The 27,882-nt window shown below is 40.2% G+C and overlaps 2 protein-coding genes and 1 long non-coding RNA gene across 7 annotated transcripts in view; 2 read left to right on the top strand and 1 right to left on the bottom strand.

The window, feature by feature from the left end:
- LOC144986665 (NACHT, LRR and PYD domains-containing protein 12-like) overlaps positions 1-27,882 on the bottom strand; it is a 515,000-nt gene that overhangs the window by 373,558 nt on the left and 113,560 nt on the right. The window lies entirely within an intron of this gene.
- LOC144988181 (uncharacterized) lies at positions 647-12,208 on the top strand. The gene is made up of 2 exons (XR_013652015.1): positions 647-2,232; positions 3,175-12,208. It is a non-coding gene; the product is annotated as an uncharacterized LOC144988181 (long non-coding RNA).
- The window catches only part of LOC111948918 (uncharacterized), a 377,453-nt gene continuing 371,022 nt past the window's right edge, over positions 21,452-27,882 (top strand). Inside the window, exons 1-2 of one of the 3 annotated variants that reach the window (XM_078935750.1) lie at positions 21,452-22,187; positions 25,345-25,755. In XM_078935750.1, the coding sequence (XP_078791876.1) occupies positions 22,016-22,187; positions 25,345-25,755 (583 nt within the window). In that variant the 5' untranslated portion in view covers positions 21,452-22,015. Of the gene's footprint in view, positions 22,188-25,344; positions 25,756-27,882 lie in introns of those variants that run through there. The other 2 variants (XM_078935754.1, XM_078935758.1) reach the window with 2 other exon arrangements.

Below are 27,882 nucleotides of genomic sequence, written 5' to 3'. Positions count from 1 at the left end.
TGTTTTCTATCAAAGAAAAGTTTCTGCAGGCGAGTCAACGAAGAAGGCTGTCCATAAATTTCTTTTAGTATCGCCAGCACACAATCCGGGTCGGCCCTTTCTGCAGAAGACCGGTATTTTATTTCCTGCTTGGCCTCGCCCCCAAGATGGTCATATATATACATTGCCTTCTCGCTCTGCTGAAAATGACGGAAACTTAACACCGAGTTAATCTCATCCAGCCATTCATAAAAGTCCGCACACGAACCCCCGGAAAAAGTGCGGCATTTCTTCTCCTTAGGGAGGTAAATGACACAGTCCTTCGGCCCAGTTGATGACGAACCACCTGCTGCTCCGTCCAATTGGGACGCCGCCGCCGAACCAGACCCAGCGGGTGAAGCTTCCTGCTCCCGCAGCTTCTCAGACAACGCGTCATTCATGTTCCGCAAGGCGTCCATGGTCGCTTTGTCCACAGCTATCCGGTCTTTCAAGGCCTGCAGCTCCGCTCGCAGCTCCTGCTTTAACGGCGGTTAAAGCAGTCAGACGTTTGTTCTGCAGCTCAGCAAAAAACTCTGCTTTAGGTTTTGGGGAGAAAAACAAAGGAAAACACACGGAGAAGGATTCTGCAAAGGAAATCCCAAGTTCTATTGGTAAGTCAGCGTCCTGGAAACATGCTTTGTTGGTTCTGAAGTGGCATGAATGCAGACTTAGATTGCTTTGTTTCCTTGGATTCTTCAGATGGATTCAAGCTGTAAATGTTGTCAGCATAAAGCAAGTTTGGACTAAACTAAAGCAGAAAGTGGCTTTGAAGATGGTCAGGAGAAATGAGGGCTTTTTTCAGGAATTCTTGGAAGAGGAGGACTTCTCCAAACAACCAGAATCTAGGAGGAGGTTTTTTCAGCATTGAGATCAGGATTTAGCATGAGCTTCAATCCCATTTTTGTTCAATCCAAATGTTTACCGTCATATTCAGGAGTTCAACTCTGAAAGCCACCATGACATCATAGACATTAAAGACCCTGTTACCTAGCAACCAAACACAACAAACTGTAGACTATTCAAACTGGACATTTTGGGGCAACAATTCTTTTCTAACTCAAGTTTTGATGAAAAATCCAAATGATGGAAACAGATTGTGTAAAGGAAATGAGGATATATTGGTGAGTCACAGTCCTGGAAACATGAGTTGTGCTCTGATGAAGACGCCTGATCCAAATGTGGATTTTAATTTTAAAATTGTTCAAAATTTGATGACACTAAAAATAAACAAAGTAAATTGGATGGATAATCAGAATTACTTTATTTGATCCCATTCGTGGGAAATTTGTTGAATATATTTATATATATTATTTTTTTTTATATTATAACTGTTTTTTTCCAAAAACCCTGAAAGGATTTGACGTCACTTTTCCTACCAATAGTTTATGTCGTAATTTACAGATTATTTCATATATCAGTTCGTGAGGACCTGTGTTGTCCAGGAAATATATTACTCTTCGTTTTCTTTCGGTTAAATAGAAGACCTTGGCTGCAGACGACCAACTGGCGACTAACATCAATAGCCGGAACCGGAAGTCACGTCCCGTTCCCCCTTCTCCATTTAGGTTGCTCCTTTTCTGATCGAAAAATATTAGTCACAGCATAATTGTGTTAATGAAAACTGCCACTTTCTGTTTTATTTGCCAGTAAAGTTGAAAAAAAAGCAATTTTCCCCCGCCATCGACTTCATTATGTGAGCGACAGACAACACTCCAGACCAGCTGGTGGCGCTAAAGCACCATGACGCTGTTAGCCAAACAAAGAAGAAGAACAGCACGAGGCGCTAGCAGCGTTAGCTTGTGTTGAGAGGTCAGCTGTGTTTAGTTGGGACGTTTGTGAGGTTTATGGACAGAAAGGTCGATACGTGGTTCATGTGGGAACTCTCAGCATTTTCCAAAGTGTCGTAAATGAGTGAAGAAGTGTTGAACGGAAAGACAACGTGGATTGCTGTGATTGTGAGACTAGCAGATGATCGATCGGAGCTGCAGTGAAGAGGACGGCGGTGTTTGTGGGAGTTGGAGCTGAAGATCGGAGCAGGAACCATGTCTTCCCTTCAGTCTCTGAGAGAGTTGATCAGCGAGCGACTAGCTGCTGCTGCTGAAGAAATCTGCAGACTCTGTGAAGGAACCATCGTCCAGTACGAGCAGGAGCTCTGTCGTCAGCGCAGACTGCTGGATGTCATCTGGAAACCACAGCTGCAGCTACACCACATAGGTATGTTGGCTTCAACAAAGGAAGAGAGAAGCCATTTGAGCTGTGACGTGTGTTTGTGGTGCGTGTTGATTCTTCTGCTCTCTAGCTGTGCGTTGCACAAAATAGTTCCCAAACAAAATAATGTTGTGATATTCATGGAAATCTAACAACGCGAGTCCATGTTTCGTGTTACAGAGTGAGAACAGTAATATACCCCCTCCCCCCGACACAAAATCTTCCGGCTGGCGGCCGTGTCACGCACTCAAGAACGCACGCAGCTTGTAATTGAAATGAATACAATGGAAATTAATAATTAGAACGCAGTAAATTTGTCGTATTTCCTCGCAAGACAGAAACTTCTTTTGTAGAATGAGGATGTGTGTGTGTTTCTCTTGTTTGAAATCTCAAACTTTCATGGAAATTAAGTCCAGGATCTTAGAATAAAAACAAAGATCTGATGGATCAAAGATTTCTGTTGATCTGAAGAGCTCCGCGTTTCTGTACAGGAGACACGGCACGGACTGAGGAGATTGATTGACAGGGTCTCCAGCCAATCAGGACACAGAACAGGGTGCTGTTTAAAAAATGCAGCATACTCGCTCTAAAAAATAAACTAAACCGGTAAAGACGAACTGCGACGTAGAAAGAGAAGACTCTCTTCTGTTATGTTTGACAGGAATTTTAGAGGGTTTCAGGTTGGAGCACAGACTGCAGAAGGGGGAAATAAAATGTCACTTCTTGATCATGTGGGCAGATAAAAAAACACGGGCCTCTGATATTGTTCAGTGTGCCTGACCAAACATGGGGGCAAGCCGGATTAAGCCCACGGGCCGTAGTTTGCCCACCCCTGAACTAGTGTGAAATATATGACTGAGCAGTTTTCGACTTTTATTGGTGTTTGCCAATACACAAATTCATTTAAAAGTATAAAAAGGGCTTTTTCTTATGTTTGTATTCCTGCAGCACTCCCCCAGCATTGGATGACTGAAGAGGAAGATCAATGCAACCAGCAGAGGAACTTTAAAGTGGAACAGGAAGAACCGGAACATCCACAGACTAAAGAGGAATCAGGGGAAGTCTTCATCAGTCAGGATGAAGATCAGATTGATCTGAAGCAGGAGACTGATACCTTGATGGAGATTCCTACTTATGAGGAAGATGAGAACAGTGAAGCAGATCTAAACAATCAGCAGAGGAACTTCAGAGTGGAACATGAGGAACCAGAACCTTCACAAACTGAAGAGGAACAAGGGGAGCAACAATTTCAACAGATTAAAGAGGAACCAGAACCACAACAGATTAAAGAGGAATCAGGGGAACTCTGCATCAGTCAAGATGAAGATCAGCTTGATCTGAAGCAGGAGACTGATACCTTGATGGAGATTCCTACTTTTGAGGAAGATGAGAACAGTGAAGCAGATCTAAACAATCAACAGAGCTTTAATGTAACTGATAGTCATGATGGAGGAAACCAACATGTAGAATCAACATCAACTACAGATGAAGAGACAGACCCACAGAACAGAGATCAGAGGAAGAAGAGAGACAGAAGTCATGTCCAAACTGGGTCTGATGAAAGATATTGCGCATCTAAAAAATGTGGTAAAAAGTTTAGTGGGCGGCCTCAGTTGAAATTTCACATGAGAACTCAAACAGGAAGGAAGACATTTTCTTGTAAAAACTGTGAAAAAAGTTTTAGTTATAAATCTAATCTCAAAAAACACAGGACAACTCATACAGGCGAAAAGCCCTTTAAGTGTAAAGAATGTGATGCCAGTTTTAGTCAAATATGTAATCTCAAAACACACATGAGAACTCACACAGGAGAAAAGCCTTTTTCTTGTAAGGAATGTAAAAAAAGTTTTAGTCAAATATCTCATCTCAAAACACACATGAGAACTCACACAGGAGAGAAGCCTTTTTCTTGTAAAGAATGTGATGCAAGTTTTAGTCACAGATCTAGTCTAGAAACACACATGAGAACTCACACAGGAGAGAAGCCTTTTTCTTGTAAAGAATGTAAAAAAAGTTTTAGTCAATTATCTAGTCTCAAATCACACATGAGAACTCACACAGGAGAAAAGCCTTTTTCATGTAAAGAATGTGATGCAAGTTTTAGTCACAAATATAGTCTAGAAACGCACATGAGAACTCACACAGGAGAAAAGCCTTTTTCATGTAAAGAATGTGATGCAAGTTTTAGTCACAAATATAGTCTAGAAACACACATGAGAACTCACACAGGAGAAAAGCCTTTTACTTGTAAAGAATGTGATGCAAGTTTTATTCACAGATCTAGTCTCAAAACACACATGAGAACTCACACAGGAGAAAAGCCTTTTACTTGTAAAGAATGTGATAAAAGTTTTAGTCACAGATCTAGTCTCAAATCACACATGAGAACTCACACAGGAGAAAAGCCTTTCCCTTGCAATAAATGTGATGCCAGTTTTAGTCGAATATCTATTCTAAAAACACACATGAAAACTCATACAGGTGAGAGATAGTTTTTATGGCTGATTAATGGCTCAGTCATAAATGTAATCTAGTAAAATACATTAGAACTCACACAGGTGAGAAGCTTTTCTTTTTTAACGAAAACATTTTTTTATAAAGGATTTACAGAAAGATTTCAACTACGAAAACAGAAAAACATAGAGCAGAAAACTTGTACAGTATATGGGAAAATATTGTGAAAAAGCCATTTGGTCGTTTTTTATTTTTTTTATTTTTGTTTTTAAAAGAAAGAACTTTTTTTGTTTATATACAAAAAAAAAAAATGTTGGAATATTTCAAGCCTTAGTTTAATTTAGTGAATTTGGACTTCCGGTATGTGCAGAGCCATGAACGGACGTATCTAAGCTGAGCTCTGACGGCACCCTCCTTTTTTGCATGAAAGCAAACATCCCAGCACTTTATTTCGCATAAAAAATATTTGCTTTCACAACAGTAAATCTAAGGACAGCTACATTCGGTAAGAAAAATGCCTAAAAATCAAAGTCGCCAAGCTGATTCCCAGGAAGCTAATGCTAGCAACCAGCGGGAAGTGCTGGACGCCATTAGCGCCTTGAGAGAAGAATTAATGACCACAATGGCGAACACAGCAAAGACACACTCGGACCAGGTTGTGGAGCTTCAGGGCTCATTGGAGAAAATTGAATGCAAAATTCAAGACACGACTGGTCGGGTTACAGACCTGGAAACTGCGGCGGCTGCCCACTCCGACTCCATCCACGCGATGCAGGCTGACATGGGAGAAATGAAGAAAGAGCTAGCATTCCTGAGAGACCGCTGCGAGGACCTGGAGACCAGATCACGCCGATGCAATCTGCGCATCATGGGAGTGAAAGAGGGACGGGAAGATGGCAGTCTCACGACGCAGTTTGTAGAGGAGCTTTTGGCCGAGTCACTGAAGCTAACCTCAGTCCCGCTCCTGGATCGCGCCCATCGCAGCCTCCGCAGCAAGCCGAGTGACGGGAACGCACCACCGCGCGCCTTTGTGATTAAATGCCATTACTTCAGAGAAAAGGAGAGCATTCTAAAGAAAGCGGCGGAGCTGAAAACCATCACCACGAAAAACGGCGACAGAATCACGATTCTTCCGGATTACACCCAGACTGTCAGCAAACAACGAGCAGCTTTTGGGGAGGTGAGATCACTCTTGCGGGGGCTCCACCGGGTCCGCTACGGACTTCTTTTCCCAGCCACACTCAGGATCACCACCCCCGAAGGAGAGGAATTCCGCTTCAAATGCCCTTTAGAGGCTAAAAAATTTGTAACCACCAAGTTAAAGCAGCAGAAATGACATGCAACTGTCCCATTTAAAGATGCTGACAACACACTTTTTTTTTTTTTTTTTTTTTTTTTTTTTTCTCTTTTTTTTCTCTCCTCCCTGCTCACCATCATACTGAGCATTGGGTGAACTTTGAAAGAAGGAGGGTCCCGGTCTGGACCAGGTGTTGGTGGTAAGCCTTTGTTCTTGGGTTATAGGGGGTTAATCACCGGATCGTTGGAATATTCCTATTCTACTTTTTTTTTGTTTTTGTTTTTTGTTGCAAATTTAAACACAAAGATGTCAGTCTTTGTTTACTATGTAGTGGGGTTCTGTTATTTAACTGTTCTTTGGGCCATTTTCACACAGCTAATGCCTGTGTTTTGTATTCGGGGTCTTATTTTTCTCTTTTGTTTGTGTTTAAGAACGCTATCACTGATGTTTTATGGGATTCACGATAAAGGAGTGTGCTATAAGAAGACAGGGTTTAACATGACGACATGAGTGCTGATTTAAAATGGGTTAGCTGGAATGTGAGAGGCCTCAACCGTCCAATAAAATGTAACAAGGTGTTTTCACATCTCAACAAACTAAAGAGTCAAATAGTATACTTACAAGAAACACACCTATTAAATAAGGATCACAATAGACTAAGAAGATCAGGATATACACAGGTTTACCATTCTAATCTTAATATCAGAGCAAGGGGGGTCGCCATATTGCTACATAGAGATGTACATTTCGAAGAGGTCTCGACAATCAGAGACAAAAACGGACGCTATATTATCATTCAGGGAAACTTGTTTAACCTCCCGGTCACAATGGCAAATATATATGCCCCAAACTGGGACGATGAGCAGTTCTTTAGGAATATTTTCACCCTCCTTCCTAATCTAGACACACACAATGTAATATTGGGGGGAGACTTTAATTGTGTTCTCCACCCAGTGCTTGACCGTGCTTCTACTCGTCATAATACTAACACAAATGCAAACAAATCATCTCAGTGTATCAATACATTTATGCAAAACTATGGCATGGTTGACCCTTGGAGAGCTAAAAACCCAACGGCTAAATGTTTCTCATTCTTCTCACCACCCCACAAATCCTTTTCAAGGATTGATTTTTTCCTGGTTGACAGTAGACTCCTGTCACTGGTGAGAGCCATAGACTATGAAGTAATGGTTATATCTGATCACAGTCCTGTAATAATGGAAATTAATGTTTCTGGCTATTCTCCACCACAGAGAAATTGGAGGTTCAACACAAGGCTATTAACAGACCAAAAATTTATGGAATTTATTAATAAACACATTGATATGTTTTTTGAAACAAATAGCACCCCTGACATCAGTCATGGCACGCTTTGGGAAACATTCAAGGCATATATTAGGGGACAAATTATTTCTTATAGTGCGCATGATAAGAAACAAAAGCTTAAACGTGCTTCTGAAATCAGCAATCGCCTTAAAATTATCGATCAATGCCAAACAACCTCACCATCCCAGGAACTTTGGAAAGAAAGAACACTGCTTCAAACAGAATACGATCTAATCATGAATGACAAAGCCATAGAAATGCACTTTCGATCACAGCTACAGCATTATGAACATGGCGAAAAAGCGAGTAAAATGCTTAGTCATCAGCTGAAACAAAAGGCAGCTGCCAACCATATTACATCGCTTAGGAATGATAAAGGAGATATAATCACTGATCAGAAAAACATCAATAAGCAGTTTTTGAACTTCTATAAAAAACTATATTCCTCCGACCAATGCGACACTGTAACGATAGAAAACTACCTTGAAAAAATAAAATTGCCAGTTTTGACAGAAGCCGACAAGACCTGTTTAGAAAAGGACATACAAATAATAGAGGTTGAAAACGCAATGCGAAAAATGAAATCGGGAAAATCACCAGGCCCGGATGGCTTCCCAGTCGAATTTTACAGAGCTTTCTCCCCTAAACTCCTCCCCTACCTATGCAGTCTCTATAAATACGCTCTGGGTGCGGAAGTATTACCACCCACAATGAGGCAGGCTACTATTTCTGTATTGCTGAAAAAGGATAAAGACCCGCTACTCTGTGAATCATATCGACCAGTGAGCTTATTATGCTGTGACTATAAAATTCTTACCAGAATCCTCGCAGACAGGTTAGAAGGGGTTCTAGACAAAATCATCCACCCAGACCAAACCGGTTTTATGAAAGGAAGGCAACTGTATAGCAATCTCCGCCGGGTTTTTAATATAATCTATCAGTCAAACGCTAATGTTGACCCAGAGGTAATTATAACATTAGATGCACAGAAAGCATTCGATAGAGTAGAGCATAAATTCCTGCTCAAGACTCTCCGAAGTTTTGGATTTGGACAGGTTTTCTGCTCATGGGTTGATACCCTTTATAAACAACCGGAGGCAGCCATCTGGACAAATAAGATCTTATCAGAGTACTTCGTCCTCTCCAGAGGAACGAGACAGGGGTGCCCTCTGTCCCCCTTACTCTTTAATATTGCAATAGAACCCTTCGCAAGAGCCCTCAGGAGTGCGCCAGATGTGTTGGGCATTAAGAGAGCGGGCCAAACCCACACCCTATCACTATATGCCGATGACCTTCTCCTGTTCCTTTCGGACCCTCACAAGTCCATCCCCAAAGCATTGAATTATATCAGAGAATTCGGGAAAGTATCGGGGTATCTGATAAATATGTCAAAGAGCCTGATCTTTCCCATTAATGAAAAAGCGGCGCTTATGCCACACAACTCTTTTCCGCTCACAGTTGCCACAGAGAAGATCATATATCTGGGTGTGACAGTGACCAGAGAATATAAAGATCTTTTCAAACACAATCTGAAAGCTACTCTCAATCAGGCTAAACGAGATATGGAGAGATGGTCATCCCTCCCTCTATCTCTACCGGGAAGAATAAATTCTGTGAAAATGATTATATTGCCAAAATTTTTGTTCCTTTTCCAAACCATACCAATATATATCCCTAAATCCTTCTTTAAAGAACTGGATAGATTAACATCAATATTCATCTGGAATAAAAAAATACCACGTATCAGAAAGGAGTTTTTGGAGAGACGAAGGGAGGAGGGCGGTCTAGCTATGCCTAACTACATGTATTTTTATTGGGCAGCTAATCTTTACAAACTTATCTTCTGGGGTATGTCAAAGAAGAATGAGAACATCCCACTCTGGGCAATTATGGAACAGGACTCATACATATCAGGCTCTCTGGCCTCTGTTGTTTCCTCACCACTACCCCTGGACAAAAAACTAATCCCCAATAATCCTGTTATTTTAGGATCACTTAAGATATGGCAACAATTCAGAATTCACTTTAAACACAAACAAGGTTTACTTTCAGCTCCGATAGTTACAAATGTACTTTTCCCTCCCTCCTTCATTGATTCCACATTTCAGGTCTGGGCAAATAAAGGGATTGACACTCTGAAAAAACTTTTTAACGAGGGACATTTTTTGTCCTTTGAACAACTACAGGAAAAATTTAACTTGCCCTCGTCTGACTTCTTTAGATACCTACAGGTGCGTAGTTTTGTTAAAAAACAATTTTCCCCGTCTCTTCAGACTCCTCCAGGTAGCTGGATAGATGAATGTCTGACTCTAGATCCCTCAAAAAAAGGGGTAATTTCTTACTTATATCATATGTTTAACACGGCTGCAGCGCCCTCTTTAGAGATTATGAAAAAACAATGGCAAAAGGAATTGGGATTGGAGATAACTGGAACACAGTGGCAGCAGATAACTAAGTTTATCCACAAATCCTCAATCTGTATAAGACATGGTTTGATACAATTTAAAGTTGTACATAGGCTTCACATATCAAACAGTAAACTGGCACGGATCTTCCCAGGGACAGACGACACGTGTCCAAGATGCAGGTGTGAAACGGGAACCCTCACACACATGTTCTGGGGGTGCAAGAGCCTCCAGGCCTTCTGGGGGGTGATTTTCGACTCCCTAGCAAAAGCATGGAATATAAAGATCCTCCCGAACCCACTTACAGCACTATTTGGAGTCACTCCTCAAAACTGCAAGGTTACTACAATACAAGCTTCAGCTCTGGCATACTCTACGCTTTTGGCTCGACGTCGCATCCTTATATCCTGGAAAAACTCAAGACCCCCTTCACACAAGCAATGGGTGGAGGACATACACTCCTGTCTTAAATTGGAACACCTTCGATATGCTATAAAGGGTTCAACACAGAACTTTTTCAAATCCCGGAAACCTTTCTTGGACCATGTGAAAAAATTTGAATAAGGAAGGCAATTTTATAGCTGACGAGCACTCTTTTTTTTTTTTTTTTTTTTTTTTTTTTTTTTTTCTGGACAATCGTATATTTTTACAGAAAACTCAGTGATATTTTATTTTTCCCCTTGTTTTGTTAGTTTTTGGGAGGGTTTTTTTTTTATTTTGGGTGGGAATTGTGATTGTTGTATTTTGATTTGAGAAAATCTAAAAATAAAAGAGTTAATTTAGTGAATTTATTGTATAAGTTTAAATAAAACGATGGGAAAAAAGAACATTCTAACAAATGTTTATGTCAAAAACATTTAGTGATCATGTTTAACCCTTGTGCTATCCTAGACACTTTACCATTGGGAGTTGGGTCATCTAGACCCACTAGACAGTGCCCTGAACAATTTTTCTTCAATGATTTGTGATCTTCACTGGTGTCTATGGATTACATGAATATGTTCCACCTTTGTTATGGTAGGGAGAACACGTCAATGCAAGGATGGGGTCATCTAAGATAGCACAAGGGTTACAAAGTGTGTTGTGTCCTTCCTGCCAGCGACTGCTTTGGTATTGGAGGGGTAAATTATCTCAGTCAGACTGGTGGACTGGTTGTATTCTGCACCATCCCATATTGCCAAAATTGCCTAAATCTTTTTCAGTGACTACCCCCAATCTGGTGGCCTCAATGACACAGAGCATTGATGTAGTAATTCAGTTCAAAGGAGGCATTAACTACATTTTGTCCTGCCATTGTTTTTTTTTTTTATTATTTTAGACAAAACTTATTTAGTTGACCATTGTTGTATTTTCTGATAAGACAATGTTTATGTTGTCAAAGTGTGTACATTATTATGAGAAATGTTTTGTAAACATCTTTGATTTTTTTGTCATATTTTCATTGTTGTTTTAGGCTAAAAGAAGGGACTTCAGTTTTTAATTTGTCAAGGGATGTGAGCTAGTAACCATCGAGTGAAAAAAGATTTTCTTTTAAATCCACTAACTAATGGAATCACCATGAATCAGCAAATTCTGCAGCTTCAATATGCAATGTTTTAAAACATAAAGTGTTGCAGAACTTTTAGGATGGAGAAACTGTGGAGAACATTTTCATGTGAATCATCTTCTAAGCTGTTTGTTCCCTTTTGGGGTCATGAAGGCAGGGGACATCCTGCATCCAGTCTGTCACAGGGCCCATGCACTCTCACATTCACATCTAGGGACCATTTAGACCAACCAATCGATCTATGAAGCATGTTTGGGATGGAAGCTGGAGTCCCCAGAGGAAACTCACACATGCACAGGGAGAACATGCAAACTCTACTGTTGTCAGATCCTCCAACCAGGACTTGAACCGAGGGTCTTCTTGCTTTGAGACAAGAGCGCTAACCACTGCACCACCGTGCAACGTGACAAGACTGAGGTTTATGTTTTTGTTGTTTATGTTACTGCTGAACGTAACCAGAATGTTGATGGAAACTTGTTTGAAGTAACAAACCCCATTTCTTTCTTTCTATATAAATCTTTGTGTTTGTATCAATTTTGTTTATTTTGATCTTTGGTTCTAAATGAGGCTGATTTAATATGTATAGTTTAAACTTTTTCATACATCCTGTAAAAATACACACCTATAGTAACTGTACAAACATATTCTATTAAAAAGCAAGAATCGTGTTTCGGTCTGTGAAACGTTGAGCTTAATTCATGAATTCAATTGGATCGCCACCTAAGGAACGATCCACAGTCTTAGTAGAACCGCATCCCTACCATTTAGTGAGGAAAGAATTTTCCTAAAAATTTATTCAAGAAGATTTGGATAAAGAACCAGACTGGTGTTTGTGTCTGGTGTTCTTGTGATTCATGTTTTCTAGTAGACATTAGAACTGTTCCTCTGTTCTTTTTGGTTCTCAGTGTTCTGTTCCAGTCCTTACTGTGAAGAATAAAGTGGACGTGAACATCAGTCAGAAGTGTGGAGTCTTTCCCACAGTGTGGGTTTCTGCTGTTTGTTGGTTCTCTGCTGGTTCCAAAGCTGGACTCTGTTCCAAAAAAGTTCAAGGGTAAATTAATTGATGTTCTACACTTTTGGTTCCAAATCTGCATGGAACTTTAAATATGAAGGACTGCATTCACTGTGAAACACGTATTTATTCAAAGACGTGAGCATAAAATGACTTAAGGAGAATAAATGTTAAAACTTTTAGACCAAATGGAGACTGAAGCATTTTTCTTTTTAAATATCTGTGAAAAATATCACATTTATCTAAAAATCAGAATCACCCTCCAGAACAACTGTTTTTCCTGTTTTTATTGGACTAATGTTCACCATCTGCTTAGCAGAAATATTTAATGTTGACAGGGCTCCAGACTAACTTTTTTCACTAGGAGCAGAGTGGCCCCCAACTGAAAATTTTAGGGGCACAACCAGAAAATTAAGGGGCGCATACCGTAAATCAATATTCTAACCCAATCTACTAATTTCCACTGTACTATTAATAAATACTTTAATGATAGATGCAGAAATTGCTGTTTCAAATTCAGTGTCACATTTTAATCTGCACTTTTGAAGATGCAACAACAAGGTAAACTGACAGCAGCATCGCTGTCATGACAGTACAAATAGTAAAGAAAATACCATACATTTAGAATCATAAAAAGGTTTTTAGTAACAAAGTGATTACCAGAGTAACCTTTCGGTCATTTCATAGTTACAAACAATACTTAAATGTATGTAAACATTAAGGGATGGAAATTCATCTTGGTGACACCAAATAGGTGCAGCCAATGCACAATAAGCGCATTCTTTTTTAAAACTTGTCCTGTCCAACAGCTGGGCAGACAGATGAGAGCTGAGGGTGTCTTGTGTTGGACATATTTTACTTTAACTACAGGGGTTATTAAACTTCATACAAACCAAAGGTATGTCTGAATAAACCCCTTTTGTAATTGAGGCCAAACTTTATTGATTTCAACCATGTTTAAAAATCTTTGGTGTTGGACCGGACGGAAAAGGAAAGGAGGGAAGAAGAGAGAGGGACGTTGGGGGGGGGGGGGGGGGGGGGGGTTAGGAGAGTGATAATAGGAGGGGAAGGGGGATAAGACAATCAAGCAGCATAAAGCAACAAGTTTACTGGTTGTTTATCATTACGGTAAGGTTCAAATGTAGTACAAAAAGGGCGGGGCCTGTCCACAAACACACTCAAATGTTATCAACACACCTGCTAGCTGCAAAAATGTCCACATGTCAACATGTACACAAAACAGATAGTGTTCACACGCATACTTATGCCTTTAAACCAACTAGTGTGAGATATTTCAGTCATTCAATCATGCAAACTATTAGTGCAAAGGTGAGCTAACACCTGTGCTCAGGTGAGTGTTTATGTTCTTCTAAAATGGATGGTGGAACGTGAAAAGAAGGAGGGAGAGTGCCCAGCCATCCCCACCCCAAGACCCCCACCGCAGCGGCAGCCGGAACCCCCCCCCCAACGACACAGCAGCAGGCAGGGGACAACCGCCCCCCCGGGCGACCAAATCCGCCACCCAGGCCAGGACCAGCAGGACCGCCGTGAGGCCCCCAGAGCCAGAGAGAAGGGAAGCATGGGGGGAAGGAGAGCAACGCTGCACAGATCACCTGGGGCCTGTTTCAGAAAGGAGGTTAAGTGTAAACTCTGAGTGCGTTAACCCTGAAATCAGGGAAACCCTGGGTTTTCCGTTTCAGAATGGGAGGTTTGTTAAACCAGAGAAAGCAGAGTAAGTCAAACCCGTTTCTGAAAGAGAGGTAACTTTTACTCGGAGTCAGTATCCATGGTTACTTATGCTGTGAACCTAACCTGGTCAGGAGCAGGTTTTATTCTCCAAACTCAAAGTTTCTGCCGGTCCCCTCCCCTTTTTAAAGACGAAGCGGTATTTTTCGCTTTAACCTTCACTGCCCAAATGTCCGTCACACAGAGACGGTCTAAGTGACAAGAATGGCTTGTTCTTTTTTGGAGGACCCAATAGACGAGGAGGCTGCATTAATTCCTAGAGAATTACATTTACGAGGATTTTGAGAAGACTCGATTCTTTTTTTCACTTTTAGCTGCTGCCATGTTCTTTTAATTCCTGCAGGATTGCATCTACATGAAAATGAAATCAGGGACATTGAATTAGATTAATGTAACAATTACTTTTTGGAAACACAATTTGCTAGCACTGCTTACTTTCTTAATCCCATAAAAACCTATACCACTTGATCAATACAAGGGTAGTGTTGCAGCGTGTGTGTGCTGAGCGGGGTGCGATCCACGAGAGAGAAGGGGAGGGGCGATTGCAGGTGCAGATGGGGGGGGGGGGGTGAGCACGGAGCAGAGGTGTGTGCGTGGTATATATTGTGTGTTCGGAGGACGGAGCACTTAGTTAAATAAAGAGAAGGTGTCATTCCCAGCATGGCCGGCCCTCCCTATACGCGAATTACGCAGCCGCGTAGGGCCCCCGTCACCAGCAGGGCCCCGAAGTGGCGACAAAAATTAAATTAAAAAAGACCCAAATCTGGCAACCCATTTCATAGAACTTCCTTACCAACGTGTGCTCTGAATGTTGTGCAAAAGAAAGTTGCCTGCACTTTAATGATCCCCCTTGTCAGCACACATGAACCAATCTGGCAACCCAAATAATGACGTTACACCATTTAGCAACGATTGGTCAACATAATTGCATCTGAGCCTGGCACGGTGTGCATTTACGAGCGCATTTTGTTTCAATAAAGTTGGGGAAAAGAAAAAAACAGCACATTTTGTCACGCTGATCAAAGCGACAACAAGAAAACGTCATGCCTCAGAGACTTTATCATCAGGAGCGAAAAAAAGATAAATAACTTCAACATCAATCACAAGGTAAGTTTGGAGGATGTTGGGGCTTTATTTTTACATTATCCAGCATTTCTGTGCAGCTGCGCAATTTACGTAAAATACTAAGCGATGTGTCTGAGCTGAAGTTTGCACATAAACGACCCCGTTTGTCGTAATTTCCAATGGAAAACTCGAAAATAATTTTGATACCCAAGTTTCCAAGATGAGGTTGAACATGACCTTGTAAACGGCGGAGAGTAAAGAAAAGTAAATAATGACAACTATATGGTGGCTGAAAAATGTTTTAACTCACGTTATCGTTTTGTTTCATTGTTTTGCTAACACATATTTAGTGCGTTCTGCATTTTCCGGTTTATTACATCATAAAAACTGCTGTTTATCTGTTATAGACAGGTAGTCTGAGTTTTACAACAATGAGTGTGTCATAAATCTTGCATTGGCATGAAATATGGAGAATGAAAACTGCCAAATACATAGGAAATAAAGGTTCTCATCTATAAATGACAAACAAAATAAATGTACTAATTTTAAAATTATGAACATACAAAATAATACAAAAAGAAGTGTATAAACGTCATAGATTTCCACTTATTCTCAAATTATTGTTCACATTTTATTATTTATAAATAGGTAAATTTATTTCTTATTTGTAGTTTGCACATGCATTATTTTACATAATGATGATGTTTTGCACAGTTGTGTCTAATCAGACAGTTTCTTCTGCTCTCAAAAAGTATTGGAGGAGGTGCAGCGTCCACATCCCAAGATGTTCCTGACTTCACTGAAGATTTCATCTCAGGTAATAATAAAAGCATGTAAAGTAATAGAAAAAACAGTGTCTGCATAACCCCTTTTATTCATAAACAGCAGCTGAAGAGTATGGAGCTCCAAACTGTTCATAATTAAATTAATGAAATATGACCTTATGCAAATATACAATCAAACAATAAATCTCTCATAAATATATAAAAAGATCATGACATTGTGAAAACCTGCACACAGATTTTAAACGAACCAATATATTATTAGTATTCTGCTATAGATATTTTATTAGCTTTATCATTGAATATTGTATAATAATAATTCTTGTTTTTTAGCTGCAGGAGAAACTGCTGTCACCACTTCTACTGTAGAAAGAGAAACATTTGACTGTTTTACTTTTCACTGTTAGCTTTTATTTAAGTTATGTATCTTATGTTCCAGAGGCTCCAAGAGAAGCGTGTATGGAAGAGGAGCCTACTGGATCCAAAATTCCACCTACCGGTACCTCAAATCCAGTTGGTCCAGCTGAATGACCAACCACACTCTCTGATCCAGTAAGAATGGATTTGGTCCTTTTCAGACTGATGAAGACTCTGACTTTCCAAAATCCCCTCATTGAGCTGTTGTGTTCTTTATGTTGGATTGTTTTATTGTCATTTGATTTGCAATTAAGTTGCTGTTTTTAATAAGTTGGAGTTTTGTGAATGTCATTTGTTGAGTGCCTAATGTTACATTAAAAAATATATATCTATATACATTTGTCATTCTTTTTTTTCTTTGCATTTAAAATTTGTTTAGCACCACTTAATGTGCATCCAACATGCAGGCAATTTACTGTATTCAATTCTTTGGCAGCAACAATAATTCACAAATGTATTAATAGACAGATCTCATTTATATTACAACAACAGCTGTGTTTTTTTTGATGCTGCTGATCAGTTAGAGGGCCCACAAATTACATTTCGCTTAGGGCCCCCAGAAGTCCAGGGCCGGCCCTGATTCCCAGAATAACTGTTTTGGAGTCATTCTTAATCCGCTCTGGAGGTTGAGGGTTTCCAACGGGAAGTGAACCCCGTAGGAGAATTCCCTTCGGCCCTGAAGGAAATCTCCCCTGCGCTTCTGACCACGGTCGGTCGGAAAGACGAGAGAAAAGAAAGGAGAAGTCTTCGCGCAGCGAAAGGTTCAACAGTAGACAAAAGTTCACTTTTAAAAACACAATTGCATGTATTAATATTAAACTGACCAAAGTTTGCAAGAGGGGAAGGTTAACAAAAAAGTCCTCTAAACATTACCGACGTTAAATGCATTTCCCCCCAGATTGGTTCTGTACACTATGCAGCATTTCATGCATTTACACCAGGATAAACACTTCAAAAGTACACCTAAATATCCCCATTTTTTATTTCACACCGTACGCTATTTAAAAAATTATTACAGCCAATATTTTATAACAATGACTTAAATGCAAACTTAGACATTAACTTGAGCAGCTATGTTTTCCACGCTAACTGTCTCTGTTTTGCAGATGCAGCGGTGTTGCTTTTCTTCTGGAATATGTGCTCATATTCACTGTAACTCTGCAGCAGCACGTCAAGTTCAGCTGGCGAAAAATACGCAGACCTCTTTTTTTCTACTGTTGCCATGGTGACTCGTGATATCTGCGCTCCATTGATAATGGCTTCTTATAGACGCGGTGCGCACGCTCACCTCCGAATCAGTCCACTCAGAGTTGATTGATCTAACTCGGATCAGCTTCTCTGAAACAGAAAACTCAGAGTTGTTAATCTCCCGATTGACCAACTCGGAGTTCAAGTTCAACCTCAGAGTTGGTTGAACCTCCTTTCTGAAACAGGCCCCAGGTGTTCAAACCCCCCTAGGGTCCTGTGTGTGCACGTCTGACCAGCATCAACCTGTTATTTCTGTTGGTTCTGATCCATAAAGGTTTTTAATTACCATTTATTTGTCATTAGTGTTCAGAGTTCATATAGTTTTGCATTTTTCAAGAGGTTTTTTGAACTTTTTGAGCTTTTCCAGTCTGGTTCTACTGGTTTTATTGGAGTTTCTTCTGTTTTTATTGTTACTCCACGTGACCCAAAGGTCTCTGCTCGTCCCTGCTGTGCAGCTCTGTCCTTCCCCTCTGTCATGTGTTCATCCGTCCACATGAGGGCGCCGTCTAGGTCATGCCTGGTGAGCTGGAAGCCAAGAAAAGGAGGGAAAAATGGAAAAAATGAAAGACCTGAGGAAAGCTGCAGTTCAGCCTTCAGGAAGAAAAGTTTAGACCAATAATTACAGAAATAAAAAAAAATGTTTTTATAAATCTGAAAGTCACCAAAGTGTTTAACAAACTTTTTTCTAAAGTGAAAAGGTCAAATGTTTGTGTGTTGGAAGTCCCAACCTGACAGATGAGCAGAATAATAAGGCAGGCAAAGCCGTAACACTGCCCCCTGGTGGACAGGAACTCAGCAGTGCAGCTTCAGGATGGAGTGGCTTCCAACAGATCAGATCAACGTTCTGCTCTCTGCTAAAGAGGCAGAACGTCTCCTTCTAAGAAGAATCCAGAGTTCCTGATCACAAACATCAACTGAAGCCCAAATCAGAGCTGATCAGACTGCATGGAGCCCAAGCTCCAGAAAAGAGGAGAGAAGAAGAAGTCGTCCACATGAAGCTTCACCTTAGAGGAAAAGAAGAGCTGCTGAACTAAAGTACTCGAGTACTGAGGAAGACTTTCAACCTCTGATGGATTCTGTAGAACATTTGGAACTAGAATGTAGAAAGTGCTTCAGTTCCATCAGCTGTCAGTCTGCAGCAGCTTCATCTGCTGCCTCCATCCTCTCTCTGTGAGTCTCTGCAGAGTTTTTCTGCAGCTGCTGGTTTTTCTGCAGCAGCAGCAGCATCAGAGCCAGAGAGCCAAAGAAAGTGGAAAGTCTGAGAAGGAAGCAGCTCTGAAGCTCTGCAGCTGACGGTGCAGCTTCAGGACTCATGAGGAGGAGCACATGCACGGCTCTGATGCTGCTGAACGTCTGACTGAGATGATCCACATTCAGAAGAGAGTTTCAGAGTGAAAGACGTGTGGAAGAAGAGAATCCTGAAGGTTTCTGTGCAGACATGAACTCAGTCAGAGAGCGTCTGAATGTTGGAGGATCCAGAAGAAACCAGGAGCTCATGAAGGTGGTTCTGTTGGAGCAGAGAGCAGAACTCTGATCCCAGTTTCAGGAACAATGCAGGCTCATGTTCTGGACTGAAGAGTTCTCCTGAAATGTTCTGTTCAGACTTCTTCAGGATCACATCTGTGTGTGAATGTGGAGGTTTGTCTGAACCAAGCTGCAGCTCACTTTGAAGCTCCTTCAGGCTCACACAGCAACAATGACAAAGACTGAAGCTGCTGTGCTGCCCTCTAGTGGCAAACATGGCATCTGCAGCACACATTTCTGCATTTCTCAACATCTTTGAAGCTCATCCAGAGAATGCCAAAAGTGTGCAAAGCAGTAATCAAAGCAAAAGGTGGCGACTATGAAGAACCTACAATATGACATATTCTCAGTTGTTTCACACTTTTTTGTTATGTACAATTTTCATAGTCATGAAAATAAAGAAAACTCTTTGAATGAGAAGGTGTGTCCAATAAATCTCTTATAAATATATAAAAAGATCATGAAATTGTGAAAAACCTGCACACGATTTTAAATTAGCCATTGTATTATTCAATATATTTCATTTTGCTTTAAAAACCTCTTCATTATTTTAAAACAGTATTTTAAAATATTCATTTTATTCATGTGGAATATTATTATAATTCTACTTCTTTTTTCAGAACCTTGGATTTCAAAATCAATATTTTCCAAAGTAGCTTTGTTTTTATTTCATGTTGCTGTTTTTCAGAATGGCGTATTTATTTCATGAAAAGCTTTTTCAGGAGAATGAGTCAATCTGTCAATCAAACTAGACAAGGCGGAGACACTTTTGTGATTGGCTATTCCTTTACTCAGACATGAGCAGCAGCACCCTAACTACATCGATCGAAGATGCTTCAGCGAACGTGACGGAGCAATGCACTCTCCTCAACACTAGGGGGAGTATGCACCTCAACACATCCACAGTTTTACACAAAATTGGGCAGTTTTGGTTCTAAATTTGCGGATAAAAGTGGTTTTGGGCGAGTGTGCATAATTCAGGTGATTTTGTGGTCGGTTCTGCAATTTTCATCTTCTTATTAACATCTAGTAGTGGCCTAAGTTAGGCTGAGTGGTTGTTGGAGTTCCACAAAACGTCTATGAACTGGAGTTCCATGAACGCAACATGCCGCGTGTGGGAGGGGCTACCAGCTAATGTTTTTAGCCTGATAGCCACATGGAGCGGTTGCTTGTGCTTATCTCAGTAACAATGCATGGATGCACAATGTACATGGAGTGTTAAGAGATCAGGTTTATTTATTTGGAATAGTTCCACATTGTAATGTTTCCATGTTTGAGTTCATGAGATCATCCCAGAGAGTCTTTACTTCAGGTCCTGCAGTCAAAATACGTCATAAATTACGTGTAAATCAGAGCGCCCAGGCAGCGCGAGAGTGAGTGTGTGAGCGCAAGTTAAGGGTCTGTTGCCTTGTCCCCTGGAAAAGTAATAATAAAAAAAATCTTTCCTCCAAAGTACAGAGCCTGATTCTTGGAGTAAACCCTGGCTGCAGAATTGCTCAATCAATCCCGGATCTCCGCTGCGTTTTCCGACCACGGTCAGATACGTCATCGCAGGAAAGGTTCAACATATTCCCAGAGAGGGGAAAAAAAATCAGAGGACCTGATTATAATCACTGTCTCATTGAAAATAGAAAAATATAAGGTTCAGGAGGCCTCAGCAGGCTTGTTCCACTTTCCGCAGCTGCCTGGTCTGACTGTCGGTCCGCCAGCTCGCCTCCTGCGAGCCGACATGAGACACGATGTGAGCTCCGAGTGAATGGCGTAAGAATGAGGAGTGTTTCAACGGGGTACTACCGGAGCTCCTCTGTGGTTTGGTCCACACAAACCCTCAAACTACAAAAACAGAGTCGTCCATGTTTGCATCTTCTGCAGCAGACAGATCGTTTGTCTCTATTTGATCTCTAATGTCAGCAAAGCCACGCGGATATCGCTGAAACATGTAATCTCTCTGACTGGAACACCGCTGAGCGGGTATCCAGGAATATGAATCGATTTCCATGGATGAGCCAATAAACGTTTTGATCCCGCCCACTTTCACTGATTGACAGATAGACTCATTCTCCCGAAAAACCTCTTCATGAAATAAATACGCCATTGTGAAAAACAGCAACATGAAATAAAAACAAAGCTACTTTGGAAAATGTTGATTTTGAAATAGGAGCTTCTGAAAAAAGACAGAATTATAATAATATTCCACATGATTAAAAATGAATATTTTAAAATGCTGTTTTAAAATAATGAACAGGTTTTTAAAGCAAAATGAAATATATTGAATAATATAATGGCTTATATAAAATCAGTGTGCAGGTTTTTCACAATTTCATGATCTTTTTATATATTTATGATAGATTTATTGGTTGATTGTGTATATGCATGAGGCCATATTTATTTATTTAATTAAATATTTATTTATTTAATTATGAACAGTATAGGACTCCATAGTTTTGTAGTCAAATCTGAACATTGATGAGACACAGCGTAATGACGTCACAGCAGCTCTCAAAAAGTTTCCTCCATACATTTTTTTCTATTTTTCTTTTCTTTTCTTTATTATCTCCTGAATCAAAACTGTTTAAAAATATTTGAGGCTTTTTGGACCATATTGAGGTTCAGTTAAGCAGTTTATACGTTTCTTTTTAAAGGAAGCTCCTGCACGTGACCCGGAAGTAAACAGCACGAGGCGCTAGCAGCGTTAGCTTGTTAGCAGGCCATCGGCGTTAGCTTGTGTTGAGAGGTCGGTGGTGTTTTGTTGGGACGTTTGTGAGGTTTTTGGACAGAAAGGACGATACGTGGTTCGTGTGGGAACTCTCAGCATTTTCCAAAGTGTCGTAAATGAGTGAAGAAGTGTTGAACGGAAAGACAACGTGGATTGCTGTGATTGTGAGACTAGCAGATGATCGATCGGAGCTGCAGTGAAGAGGACGGCGGTGTTTGTGGGAGTTGGAGCTGAAGATCCGAGCAGGAACCATGTCTTCCCTTCAGTCTCTGAGAGAGTTGATCAGCGAGCGACTAGCTGCTGCTGCTGAAGAAATCTGCAGACTCTGTGAAGGAACCATCGTCCAGTACGAGCAGGAGCTCTGTCGTCAGCGCAGACTGCTGGATGTCATCTGGAAACCACAGCTGCAGCTACACCACATAGGTATGTCACCTTCATCAGAGAAACAGAGAAGCCCTTTGAGCTTCATGCTTTTCTTTTTGGGGACCCGTCTGTTAGTTAGTGGTGGTTCTTCACCAGAGGTGTCAAACTTATTTTCACTGAGGGCCACATCAGCATAGTGTCTGTCCTCAAAAGGCCAGATATAACTTATACATCTAACTAAATGTAATGAATGAATGAATGAATGAATGTTAAATAACTCATTATTTATGTATTATAACTTTTAAAGTAACAATTACATAGAAAACAAATGTTTGCTTGTTACTTAGCACATGGATCACTAACCTTTTTGAGACCGAGGGCTGTAAATAAAAAAAAAACAGGAATATTGATCTGGAATAATAAATACATTTTGTGAAATTAAGCAAATATGCACAAACAAAGCCAGGGAATATTAATAATTAGAAATAATAAATCAAATTATTCCGTTTTATTTGCTCTTTTGTCCATTTCTTAGAGCTGAACTCCTGACATCATTTTTAGCAATAAGTTCATTTCTGCTTGGTTTGTAAAGTTCTGTGTGTGTCTTTGGTCCTCTGTGTGTCTTTGTGAAACATATCAGAGGGATTTGATTATTTAAAAACCTGTTATTGTGAAAATCATGTTTAGGTCTCATAAAATATTAAAAACTTAATTACAGAACTCATCAGTGGGATTACTCCAAAATATTTGCCATTTTCCTAATTTTTTACAACACCAACATTAAAATCCTCCAAAATCCTCAATACTTTCATAAACAAATGATCTATTGTTTATTTATGGTCTGAAAAAGTGCAGCTGTTTTCCAGCCAGCATTACCTGCTGTCTTTATTTATACGTTACTATCACCAACTAAAAAACCGTAAAAATAAATGGATATGGAAAATACAGACAAGTATTAAAAATGCCTGCAATAGTTGGTGAAGAATGACATTATTAGAATGAGCTGAGTAATTTAAGCCACCCGCTGATCCAGGTGTTCCACAATGGTCTCCGTGTGCCGTTTCACCTCGCAACCTGCACCCACTACCCCTCCCCTTCTCCTCACACACACGCACCTCTTTCTCAAAGGCGGGAACACCGATTCACAAGTTTCAGGCCGTTCCATCCTCTGCCATATATTTCATGACAGCAGAACTGAAGTGCATTAATTACTAAATAGCAAGGACTGAATCACCACCCTTTACTATCCAGGTAAGTACCGTTGTGCCCAAGTCTAAATTAAATATCCTCTTACTTTGTAGCGGCTCCACTTGAGATGTCCGAATCTGCTCCCCGTGCCCCATGCTAAGCACAACCCCAGTTTGTCGAAAACGACACTCACATATGTTGGCAGTCTGTTATGTCTGTTAATTTTGAACACGCCCACCAACATCCAAACAGCATTAAACTCACTTCTGCTCACAGCTCCCTCACTTCTGGTGAGCAATTGAACACACCCCAGATTCCCCACTTCCCATGAGTCTTAAAAGCTGAAGGCGGGGCTAAACCCCAGATCGCCACAATATATTGATTTGCTATATGAGCAGTGCTATTTTTGGGGCTCTCCCGTTAAATGATATTTACCCTTCCAATCATTTTTACATTCTCTCTTTAACTGGGATACTGATCTTTTTGTCTTTTGTGGAAATTATGTAGAAACTGTGGAACATCTTTTATTGGAATGTTTTCATGTAAAAGAGTTTTGGTCTTCTTTTCATAATTGGCTCAAATACAAAAATATCATCATTAGCCCTTTAAATTGGAATACAATTAAAATTCGATTACAATTTATTCACAAAAATCTGGACTTTCTGATTAATGCACTGATTGTAATTTCAAAGCATTTTATTGGGTGAAATCTCACATTAATGGATTACTCAACCGTCTCAACCTATTCTCTAAATCTTTACATTACATGAATCATAAGAATGCCCAGACATTGTGTAATTTATTTGATCTATTTCAACTTTTGTAATGGACCCTTATTTTTATGGATTATTTTTTTAAGTTATATTTATTTTTTAAAAAATTTTGTATACCTAATTGATAGTGATAGATAGCTGTGGAAAACATTGATGATGTCATGATTGTGAGTTTCCCACAGATTTCAAAAATGTCCCACAGCTGCTCACAACAGAGGACACACTTTGGACTTGGTTATTACCTACAGCAGGGGTGGGCAATTCCAGGCCTCGAGGGCCGGTGTGTCTGCACGATTTCCAGATAGTCTTGCCCTACTCATGGCTGATTACCTGGTTCAGGTGTGTCCAGCCAATAATCTTGCCCTAGTCATGGCTGATTACCTGGTTCAGGTGTGTCCAGCCAATAATCTTGCCCTACTCATGGCTGATTACCTGGTTCAGGTGTGTCCAGCCAATAATCTTGCCCTACTCATGGCTGATTACCTGGTTCAGGTGTGTCCAGCCAATTAGAACATGCCAGAGCAGGGTATGCTGGAAAACATGCAGGAATGCGGCCCTCAGTGCCCACCTCTGACCTACAGCCTGTCCACTGGAGGGTCCGGTCTGTCCAGTTGTGTATTTTTGTGTACATCTTTCCAAAACTGTCCAGAAGCCACTTGTGTACACATTCCAATGTACACATCTGGAGCAGCTGCTTGTGCTGGTGGAACCACACCCCGGTATGTTCAAGTCGCGACTGTGCGCCATAAATGCAGATGCCAGTAACATGTGTCACACATGATCCATGAGTGTTCATTGATGTTTTTTTATCAGACACTACTGTGTGTTTGTTTCTGTCACCAGTGGAATCAGCACTTTCCTTCTCTAGAACCAGAAGAACAAACTAGAAGGCGGGAGTTCAACCATCACCCTGAAACAAAGTTTACCTTTAAACTGTGTCAATGTCAGATGGAGAAATAGAATAGAATGTAGAAGATTAGAAGAACTTAGAAATGGAACCTGTGTAAATCACTTAGCATTGAATTTTAATTAAATAATGACAATTTTGATTATTTTTTTCCAATTTTAAATTAATGACACGTTTGTTAAATAATATAATGGCATCTATATTTATTGCTTCCATTAGTCTCTTGTTGTCCTCCAGACTCCTCAGACATATTCATATTCCAATGATCACAGAGTTTATTGAAGCTTGACAAAACCCAAAAGTCCTAAAAACGTATAAAAGGCTCCTTGTTGTGTTTGTGTCCCTGCAGTCCTCCCCCAGCATTGGATGACTGAAGAGGCAGATCAATGCAACCAGCAGAGGAACTTTAGAGTGGAACAGGAGGAACCAGAACCTCCACAGATTCAAGAGGAACAGGAGGAACCAGAACCTCCACAGATTAAAGAGGAACAGGATGAACCAGAACCTCCACAGATTCAAGAGGAACTGGAGGAACCAGAACCTCCACAGATTAAAGAGGAACAGGAGGAAACAGAACCTCCACAGATTCAAGAGGAACTGCAGAGCTTTAATGTAACTGATAGTCAGGATGAAGAAGAAAACCAAAATGAAGAATCAACATCAACTACAGATGAAGAGACAGACCCACAGAACAGAGATCAGAGGAAGAGGAGGGACAGAAGTCATGTCCAAAGTGTGGACAGCTCTCACATGTCAGCAGGTCAGTGTGACTCTGATCTTCATCTCCACACTATATGTATGTTCACTTCAACAACGGTTCTATCTTGAGCTTCAAGCTCTCCAAACATGCAGTCCATCAACAGCGTGTCCTGGAAGAGTCTCTTCTGTCCCTTCCAGTTGAAAAGACAGAAGACATTGTTGGTCAGTGCAGCCGACAAAATTATTCAAATCATATGATCTTAGTTAGTCCCTCCAGCTAACGACAAACAGGAAACCTTAACAGATCAAAGAGAAAATTGTTAACAGATAAAAAAGTACAATCTGTTTTGTCGTCTGTGGTTCTAAGTTTGTAGTTCAGTTCTTTTCAGCAGATTTCTCTGTCAAACCCAAAATCCCATCTAAACCTCTTTGATGTCTCCATGTCTCCAATTCCAGACATCCAGACAGATTCTATTTCCAAAACTACATTTCAAGCTAAAACCCAAAGACAGGGTCCTGCTCATGGATCTGCAGACAGAAAAGATTCAAACCTGAACACATCAGTGAAAAACTGCTTAGTGTCGGAATTGTTCTCCATTTTTTTCTGGACTGATTCTTCCTCCAGTGCAGCTTCATCTTCATCAAACTGCTCCTCATTGGTGGGTGGAAACACAACAGGGAGGTTTTTCTGTGTCCAGTTCAGCTCCATTAATGTTCCGGCTGTTTAATGTCAGTGATTTCAGTTTAGAAAAACTGCATCTCTGCTGAGATTTGCTTCACTTCCATTAGAACCTCAGCAGCATCAGGATCATTTTGTTGATGGTTTGTCTGTGGAATGACATTTCATACTCATAGCTTCAGTGGAAATCAAGAGTCTGGAACCTTTAACACTAAAAGAACCATTTGATCCAGTTTCTTCCAGACCAAAACCCAACAAGAGCCACAAAGTTCCACTTCACTGTTTAACAAAATACTTTTTATTTCTGTTTTTCTGACTGCTAAGAAAATCATTTATTAAATGTAGCTTTTAAAAATTTCCCAAAAATTAAATTATGACAGTGTTTTCAGAACTGTCATGAGATGAATTCTTTGTGTGATTAATCAATCACTAACTATTACGTCATTTCATGAATCTATTTTTAATCTAACCTAATAATTGCTGTAAAAAGCCTGAAGTCTGAAAAGAGCTATTTATCTGAGGGCTACATGCTATGTATCCCATTATGTATCAGACTTGTCCCATAATGCAAGTCAGGTCCATAAATATTGGGACAGAGACTCATTGTCAGCATTTTTGAATTTGAATCGAAACGAACAAGATGTGTTCCTCCACGCCTAATGTTTTTAGCACGTATTAGCTTAATGCTAAACCTTCTTCCAGCCAAGAAAGAAGCACTGGCCGCACGGATTTAAAAATTATGAGCGAGCAGGCCCTTAATAATAACCAGAACAGTAATAAAAGCACATTTAGAAGATCTTCTCCTGCAACTTCACGCTGATTTTGCTGTTCCAGGACAGCTATAGCCCCATGAACAGCTCTATCAGATTTCACCATGCTAAACTTTTGCCGTTTGCTGGTTGGGCTAACACTCACTGACATCATCGCCCCACATCCCTCCTGGAAATGCAAACTGGAATTGAGTTTTGAAACACTATTCGCAGAGTGGATGTGAAAACGAAAATCCCCTCTTTGCATTTGTTTTAATTATGACGCAGAATAAGCGGTTTTAATGTAGAAAAAGAAAACGTATTTTGAACGATTGATTTTTTTATTTTAATTTTGAGTCATTTGATTCAGTTACATTGTGAAAATGAAAAAGCATTTCTGTTACTGATTATAATTGGTAACGCTTTCTTTTAGAGTACTTACATGGTACTTAAGTGGTATTTACGTGGTAATTATTGTGTAACTACTGGGTACTTTTAGGGTACTTACATGGTTCTTTTTATGGAATTTACTGGGTACTTACATGGTACTTTTTATGGAATTTACTGGGTACTTACATGGTACTTTTTATGGAATTTACTGGGTACTTACATGGTACTTCAATAGGAAAATACTAAAATGAACTAACAAACTGACTAAGCTATACTGGCATCCCTGCCCTTAGACCCCCCTTCGCGGTAAGGAAAAACTCCTAAAAAAACAGAGTCCGGAAAAAACGAAGAAACCTCAGGGGTGCCCATA

Source organism: Oryzias latipes, chromosome 2 (genome assembly GCF_053564925.1).
Source record: "Oryzias latipes strain Hd-rR chromosome 2, Olatipes_Hd-rR_3.1".
Classification (NCBI taxonomy): domain Eukaryota; kingdom Metazoa; phylum Chordata; class Actinopteri; order Beloniformes; family Adrianichthyidae; genus Oryzias; species Oryzias latipes.
This window is presented reverse-complemented; position numbering and strand designations above follow the sequence as displayed.